General features: G+C 39.3%; 1 protein-coding gene across 1 annotated transcript in view; it reads right to left on the bottom strand.

Annotated features, from left to right (window-relative positions):
• The window catches only part of LOC111874272 (heat shock protein 75 kDa, mitochondrial), a 47,181-nt gene that overhangs the window by 5,040 nt on the left and 33,127 nt on the right, over positions 1–9,014 (bottom strand). The window contains exons 10-14 of the mRNA XM_023869630.2: positions 7,682–7,795; positions 5,207–5,276; positions 4,286–4,433; positions 1,801–1,928; positions 838–1,025 (exon numbers count right to left, since the gene is read on the bottom strand). Of these exons, the coding sequence (XP_023725398.1) occupies positions 838–1,025; positions 1,801–1,928; positions 4,286–4,433; positions 5,207–5,276; positions 7,682–7,795 (648 nt within the window). The remainder of the gene's footprint in view (positions 1–837; positions 1,026–1,800; positions 1,929–4,285; positions 4,434–5,206; positions 5,277–7,681; positions 7,796–9,014) is intronic.

The following is a 9,014-nucleotide window of genomic DNA, read 5'->3' on the forward strand; positions in this document are numbered from 1 at the left end:
ATGTTGGTAATACTAATATACGCATGTTGTTTCTGGTGTATATGTTGGCAATACTTATATACGCATGTTGTACATTCTGACCACATGGCTGTCCCAGTACGGTTCCAGGCAATGTGGTGGTAAGTTGGTTTTTCGTATGCGCACGTGCACGCTAGTGCGTATACTAGATGATATTACTGGATGTAAAAGTGGAAGTGTGTAGATCAAGAAATAAAAACCTACAGAAAAAAACGAAAAGTTTTACAACAGCCTGAAGATAGTGTCATTTGGAATTTAACACGGTGTAGTCTGGTGGGTCATTACCAATAATCTGAAGAAACCAGCTGGCTGGATCTTCAGGGAAGAAGAGTAAACTGAGCATGGAAGAAATGACATGGACCAACAGGAGTAAGAACACTGTAAAGCTTACTGACCTTTTAAAGATGTTTTCCCATGGCAGAGCAAATGGGGGGCATAATGACTCTGAGAGAATGGGTCAAGAGAAAGAAAGTAAGGAAACTGCGACTCTTACATGGGTATAGCAAATGGGACAAAAGATAAACATTAGAATGGGCTAATTCAGGGGACAAAATATGGCAGAATGTGAAAAATACTGGTAAAAGAGTCAGACCATATGGCATTGCATCCTTGAAGACAGGAACTGCCTTAAGAACTTCAAGTTCTACACAGTCGCAACATTTCACTGGCTGCCTACATCACATATTAAATGGAGGGGGGGGGGAGACAAAGACAATGTAACAAATCCATTTTCATAGTTCACATGTTGTGAGAATAAAAGTAATTTTAAAGAAATCGCTGTTTCTCCAGCTTCACTACACTGTGTACCCACGTACTTACCAAGATCTGTAAGGTCATCTGATTCCCTATCCTGCCGCATCTCCTTCTCCACAGAAGTAAGGTTATGGCTGTCAAATTGACGGAGCTGCATCAACACGAGTTCATCATATGGTTCATAGCAAAACAACACCTCTACATCCTTTTGTTTCAGTGCTTCAAAATACGGAGAGGACTCGGCCAAAGTTCGACTGCACAAAGGGAATGAATATAAAATTCATCATGAGGATAACAAGAGCAACTGTAAATAGCCATGATATTGTATTTAAGCATCCTGTTGCATTAATCTATCTTCTTACACAAATATTTCCACCTTAAATGCAGCTTATTACCTAGTCACTTTCTTTCTCACTACATGTTTCGGCCACATATGGTCATCTTCAGGTGTTGTCTATCTTGCTAAAATTGTAAAATCTTACTAAAACTGTACATCACAATGACGAATCCCACAGAACCTGTCTTGCAAAAAAAAAAGGGGGGGGGGGATAAACCTATCCCTGTTACAGGTTGTGAAGATGGTTGTGAGACGTTGAGGCTCCCCCATTTTCTCTAGACAATAGGCTCACAGATGACGATGAGGTTGCTAGCCTTATGCACCAGCCACCCTTTATCCTCCAGGAAGATTCCTGGTACTCATTTCTGTTAGAAGCTTAGTTGACACCAGGGCCATAATACGGCTGGATTGGGTAAAGTGAAAAAATCCACCTCATTGGAACTCGAACCAGCGACCTTCTGGCTTGTAGCACAGTGCCTCATCCAACTGTGCTACCGCATGCACCATTGTACTTGTATTTATATTATTTTAGTGACCAAATGTTTTTCTCCAAAATTACATAGCATTTAACAGATACTATTTCCATTCTAATATTTTCAATTCCCCATCAATTTCAATGGGTCATTTCCAAATCTTAAACAAATTGTTGCATTAGTCCAAATTCCACCAGTCACTGGAAATGCTGCACCCACCTGGGTGCTGCTAGGTAGAAGATGTCCCTCTGGCCTGCTGCTAGTCGGCTGCGGTACTGCGGGAGGGTCACTTTGTCTCCCTCGCCACATCGCGAAGATTCGAATCTCAGCAGCTTTGCTATTTCCTCCTGCAATTAGCATTATTTACTTAAACATTTCTCTTCTGAGACATTGGCATCTTTGACCTGTTGATATGCTTATAGATGTGCCTCATGCCGGCAACTTGTACTAGTGTGGTTCCAACAACTGTAACCTGGGGCCAAGAATGCCAGTAAACTTAATGACAGTATTTCTAGACATATAATTACATGCACATAATAACAGCACACTGCAAAACTCCCAGAATACACAGCATCGCAACCCAGGACAGAGTACTCTTTACAGTGACTGCTATGAGAACCTCAAATGGACATTCAAGAGCACCGAGTGAGATAAGGCTCGGATGCCAAGCAATTTCAGTTTACCACTCACTGAACTGTCAATCATTAACACACTGCATGAACACTAGTTATATGAGGTACAGGCCGCACCATAGCTCAAGCAGTTAGTTGCTGGATTCCCACTGTGGCAGCCCGGGTTCGATCCCGGGTCTGGTCAAGTGGGATTTGTGGTGGACAAAGTGGCACTGAGGCAGGTTTTCTCCGAGTACTTCGGTTTCCCCTGCCAATCTTCATTCCACCAATTGCTCCACAATCACCCTCACCTATTATCTGAGGCTGGTACAATAGGCCAGAAGTGGCCGCAGTACAAGAGACTTAGTCCCACCCCACTAGCAATAATAATAATATATGAGGTACAGCAGGTTACAAATGATTAAGCAGTCTTTCGTTTCAGGGCACTGCACCTATTCTATGAGTACTGATAATTTTTTGATGTGGCTATGAGAAGTGCAGCATACTGCATGAAGGAGAGTTTATGAACCACTACTTGTGGGTGTCACTGGAAGCAGACGGCATCAAACACTGGCCTTGATGTATCATTCCATAACATGCAGGGCAGTAGAGGATTAAGGGAGAAAGCAGGGGAAGGTAATATGTAGCTTATATAATTCATACTGAGGCTTCCTGCTGAATTTCCAATGGGTGTCAAACTAGTTAATTTCTAAAACAATTAATTATGTATGAAATAAACCCTGAAAAATGGAAATCGTTTTTAAACTGTGCAATGTCAAATCTGAGGTTTTCACAGTGATAACTATCAACATTTTGTCTAATGGGACAGGCAGAAGAGTTCCTTGAAGATGGAGGAAACATGTTCCTCCAAAATGATGGTAATAATCTACCAGACTACACAGTGTCATATCCTACATTTACATAAATAAATGCCAGTACATAATAAATAATATCAAATCAATTTTTAACATACTGAATAACATAAAGTAAATAATGGAAGAACCTCAGTGAAGATTTAAAGCAAAGCACAATAGATCACTGTAGGTCACGGTGCAAGGGCCGAGAAGGCCCACCCGTTAATTTTTTTTAATGCTAGTGGGGTGGGACTAAGTCCCTTGTACTGCTGCCACTTCTGGCCTATTGTACCAGCCCCAGATGATAGGTGAGGGTGATTGTGGAGCAGTTGGTGGAATGAAGATTGGCAGAGTAAACTGAAGTACTCAGAGAAAACCTGCCCCAGTGCCACTTTGTCCACCACAAATCCCACTTGATCAGACCCGGGATCGAACCTGGGCCACCACAGTGGGAAGCCAGCGACTAACTGCTTGAGCTATGGTGCAGCCCAGGCCCACCCCTTATTCATTCATTCATTCATTCATTCAAGAATTAAAGCAACCATGATGTCTCTGGTCAACGTGCTTCAGCCCATGTCATCAATATGTGGGGTGTACCACACTTCAGTACTGAACTCAGTCACCAGAGATTATTGTGACGTGGTAACAATTTTGAATAGAGAAAATGTGAATATCAACTGTAATTCTGACCACAATCACACTTAATCAAGATAAGAGTTCTACAAGTTCAAAAAACTTCTTATACTCAATGTCGGCTATTTACTAAATCAAAACCCATTAAATACAGGAAAGTGACAGTTTGCTTATACTGGGTTTAGCTTCAACAAAAGAAATGTTAAAACAGTCTTGCAACAATTTAATGATGCCTCCTATCAGTATTCAGCTCTGGTCACCTCAAGGCAGCACTGTCTGCCTCTGAACATAGCTGACTGGTGGTCACATCAGCCAAGCATGCTACCAGTTGCATGGTTTACATATCAGCTCTGCTCCACTATCACACTCCTCCTGGCTGCATCTGCACATTTTGTGTTTGGAGCAGAAAGAAAATCTGGCAGCAATGCTTCATTCTTCAGCATGAATTTGTAGTTCCGATATCACATACAGGGAAAATTAAATTATGGCTGCACTGTAAATATGGGATGTCACTGTATACAATGCCCCAACCCATGTGATCACAAACATAAACTCCATTTTCCTTTAAGATACAGAGAACCTAAAAATCCCAAACAACACATTTACCTTCTCAAACTGCTCATTAGTGGTCACAATGCCCTCCTTGAGGAACATGCCATAATCCTTATAGAATTTATCAAACTCTGCTGGATCCTTGGTTGACTTATCATGGAGAAATCGCAGAACTCGATTTGTCAGCACTTTTCGCAGTTTCCTGCACATCCAAGCATATAGAACTGATGAGATCTGAGTTCTCACAGCTTGGAACACTACGATTACAGTCATCATGCAGTCTGGTTGACAGACACCAACGCTTCAGAGGAACATTCTGCCTCCACATTCAGCAGGTTCTTTGGCGACACTGGTATATACCTACCAGACCACACAATGCCACATCTCAGAAGACTTCAATTTTAGTACAGCTGATGTTCAAAACACAGAAAGTAAATAAAATTCATTACCCAATGCATAATGCGAGTTTATGGTTCTTTTTATATATCAATCATATTTGTATGTGTAACGCTTTGGAAAATATAGCGTTTTAAAAATGAATGAATCACTTGTAGTAGCCCTGTATAAGCAAGTCCACTCCTCAACCTACACACTTCTACCCTGAAGAAAGAGGCAGCATGTGCCTCTGAAACTCTGGTATCTGCCAATACAACTACATGGACCTTTGCATCAAAACCACTGACAACATACTTCTATCATATACCTCAGTAATAAATGTATGTCTTTGTGATATATCATAGCATTCTGGTTAACAGTGAACATGTGATGTGCTGAAGCACAAATTAAACAAAACAATTACCAGTAATTCCATCTACCACGATATTTTAAGAAAATCAAACCATGAGTATAATTACACACACCAAATTTGACAGTTCAAGTAACCATTACATTGGAGATGATGAAATTTACAATTCACTTACAATGACTCACATGTTCATCATAATTAACCATATGACTCCTGGCAGTCATACCAACCTGATGAGGGCACTGTTTTGAAGCAACTCTCGGCTCAAGTTCAAGGGGATGTCTTCCGAGTCCACGACACCTGCAATACATGAGATGTTAATGTTTTCTGTGGCACTTTAAGAAGTTCAGTTTAGGAGACTTACTTAATGTCCAGCTGTCTGTCTGCTACACAGTATTAACCCGTTGGCGTGGTTTGACGTGTATGTTTCGTCAGGTATTTAAATCGTCTGGGGGGGTTCGACGTGTATGTTTCGTCCAGCTGCACACCTATGTTATAACGCCCATAATAATTGATGGTTTTGCTGTAGATTGTTAGATTCTTCGCTGGCCTGTTGTCACAAGAACGGTTTATAATGAGAAATGAGTTTAGCTGCACTAATTCATCGTTACATATGCCTGTCTTGCAGCAAAGTTCCTGTTGCTCTTGGGAGAGGTTTAGGTCCAACTGTAATGGATGACGTGTTTTCTTTCCTATTAACTTATAAACAGCAGAGAAGTGATATGTGCTGTGTTTAAAATATCATATTGCCCTGAGCTGGCCACATTAACACACTCAATTGGAATTCTTAGAATAGGGATGTCCAAAAATGTATTCTGGCATGATCGATTGATTTCGCACAGTATATAGCACCCAGTTCTTAGAAAAACGTCACGAATTAAGGCAGAACACTGTGGTCACCCCCTGAGACGATACGGATGTGTGTGGGGGAGGGAAAAGAACTCATTCCTTCATGTATTATCGCTCCAGTTGACTCCATTTTATCGTACTGACCTTGGTGGTCGTTTCGAGGGATGACCATAAATATTTTTTTGAGCCAGCTAAGCTCTGCTTTCGTTCACTACATACCAGCCAGTTCTTAGAATAACTTCATGAATTCTGTGGTCACCCCTACGACGTCTTATGCCGCCAAAATGGATGGAAAATGAAACGCAGAAGCACCAACACTTGTTATGATAACATAAAGGTTGAATTTACTGCAGCTAATCTGCCTAGCGATACGACTCACGGAGAGACATTTCTTCTTATATTTCCCCCACGGGGAAGTAGGCAAGGCCGCACAGAAGATGTTTTGTTTACGGAAAAAAGAGCCAAATGAGAGATACGCAGTAGTGGTATGGTGATGTGAATCAGCGCTGTGTATAGTAGAATGCTTCAATGCGTGCAACACTCCGCTCAAATTCTGAACCACCACCGAGATACCGGGCGCTCATATTATAAGGCAAAGTTATAAAACAATCTTTTAAGATCATTTTTGTGAAAGTTTCATGCTTCAAGGCGTACGATACACTGCTCAAATTCTAAACGAACTGCTTCCATTGCCGAGATACCGGGCGCGCATATTATAAAGCAAGGTTATAAAACCACCTTTTAAGATCATTTTAGTGAAAGTTTCATGTTCCTATCTCATAGAATTTAAGAACAATGATGAATAAATCATTTTCGAGCAAAATTTAAATGGCCGGCTGAATATATTACCGCCGGAGACGCGGCCGCGGAATTTAAATGACTGCGCCAAAGGGGTAACAATCTCCAAGAATTGTTTCAATTACAGCTGTCATGTGACACCATTTATCTTATTATCAGCTGGTAAAGAAAACATGTGGAAGACACTGTTCGTCACAAAATACAGTAACCTTTATATTATTTAATAACAACATACAAGCCATTGAAAGTGGAATGTAAGGTTCTAAAGGCAATGACCGAGAGGATTATGGTCTTCTGGGTTGTAATGCTACGTAGTTTGGTACACAGATAACATCTCAAAGGAACCTGTTGTCTCCACTGTCATGGTGGAAGGCACCTGACGACAGAAACGCATACACCTTCTGGAACACGGAGTATTTTCAAAATACTCCTGATGACGAACAAGTCCAGCATAATATTCATATAAGGAACAAACTACTGTCACAGACCTTTAGAGCAGTGGTTCTCAACCTATTTCGGTTAACACAAAACCTAAGACCCCACTGAAACATGGCATAAGAATTTTATTTGAGTAGGGGAGGAAGATTGTCTAATTTCAATTCGTGTTTGTGAACTTATATCTTATGTCAGTAGTATATAGGTATATTTTTATTTTAAAAATCTTACATAAATGCAAAATAACTTGTACTTACAAAATATAATGAAACAGATCAAATGATATATAACCCAAATTCACATGTGAGTGCGCCCCAAACATTACCAATGTCAGCACTGATGTTGCATATTTTCCATAAGTAGAGCCTACTGAGATGGATTTCTCTGTGCAAATCCCATGTTGTTGCATTGTAAAACTCTGTGATTTCCAGTGTTTGACAGTAACATTGCAATTCTGTGCACACTTAGGTTGATGATAGGGCAAAACCCAAGTGTCTGAAGACTAACATGACACAGAGACCATGCCTGTCAACCATGAATCCCACATGATTGAGTCTGCACACCAGTGGTGAGGGTCTGGTGACTGGTCACCTGAGCTATGGCATGCCCTGAACAGAGCTTACCTTTGACAAAGCGCAGCCATTTTGGCAGGATGTTATCTGTCTTGTTCTTGATCAGCACCTTGCGACTGTACAGAGAGACTCCCGTCTCAGTATCACGACTCAGCTCAAACAAACCTATGTGAAAAAGGTGAACATGATTCAAACATTCTCTGCATGTTGTGCAAACACTGATCTGCAGTTATGCTGGGTGTACTATATTAGACATAACCCAACAATAATCATGTACTACAGTAAGAAAGTGAAATCAGATATTCCTCCTGTCTATAGCTTTCTTTCTTCTGCATTCCTTTTCAGTCCTACAAGTTATTCAATATTCATATTCATATTCATATTTATTTGCATTCATACTGTTACAACTGCAACACTTGAACAAGTCAACTCACTAAATACATCATTGTTAAAAGCTCTATAATCCTAGACTGTATTAGACTAAAAATAAAACTGTACCTTACAACATCACTTAGAATTTTAAAAATATAACAGTAACTACAACTCCCTTTTCTCTTTTTTTTTTTTTTTTGTTAATTAAAGAAACCTTGCTATGCTTCCTCATGTCCCCGTTGAAGAAACTCATTCAATGTATAGAAAGGACAATCAAATAAAAATAATGTTAATTTATGTTTAAATTCATTACATCCCTTTGACTTTTTAACTTCCAAAGGAAGTGTATTATATAATTTAATGCCCACATTAATAACACTTTTCTTAAAAACTGATGTGTTATATTGTTGTACATGCAGATCATCTTTCCTCCTAGTATTATACTTGTATAAATCAGTATTTCTCCTAGTGTATATATTATATCTCTTAAAATAACACAACACCTCTATGATGTACAAGGACATAATAGTTAAAATCTTCAATTCTTTAAATAAAGGTCTGCATGACACTCTGTTATTTACACCTTTCATGAAACGAAGCATCCTCTTTTGTATTTTAAAGACTTTAATACTTTCATTTTCTCCTCCCCAAAAATCAACCCATAACTTACCAACGATTGAAATTTGGCAAAGTGTATATTCCTGAGTATATGTAAACTTACCTCATCTTTCAAAGATTTAATAATATAACATACCTTATTCAATTTTGAACACAAGGACTGAATATGTACACTCCATTTGAGATTCTGAGTTACATTATATATAATAATATAATATAATATCTTTATTGCTTCAAGAAAAACGTACAGGCGACACAAACACCACAGTTGTAAAAGCAGTCCCAAATAGTAACATATACTGTAATAAAACAGTTGCAATAATACAACTTAGTCAATGCTTAGTATAATAAATCAATAATAACTAAAATATACCTAATAATACCTAAAAATCTA

The sequence above is a fragment of the Cryptotermes secundus genome, unplaced genomic scaffold (assembly GCF_002891405.2).
Source record: "Cryptotermes secundus unplaced genomic scaffold, Csec_1.0 scaffold1679, whole genome shotgun sequence".
Taxonomy (NCBI): Eukaryota; Metazoa; Arthropoda; class Insecta; order Blattodea; family Kalotermitidae; genus Cryptotermes; species Cryptotermes secundus.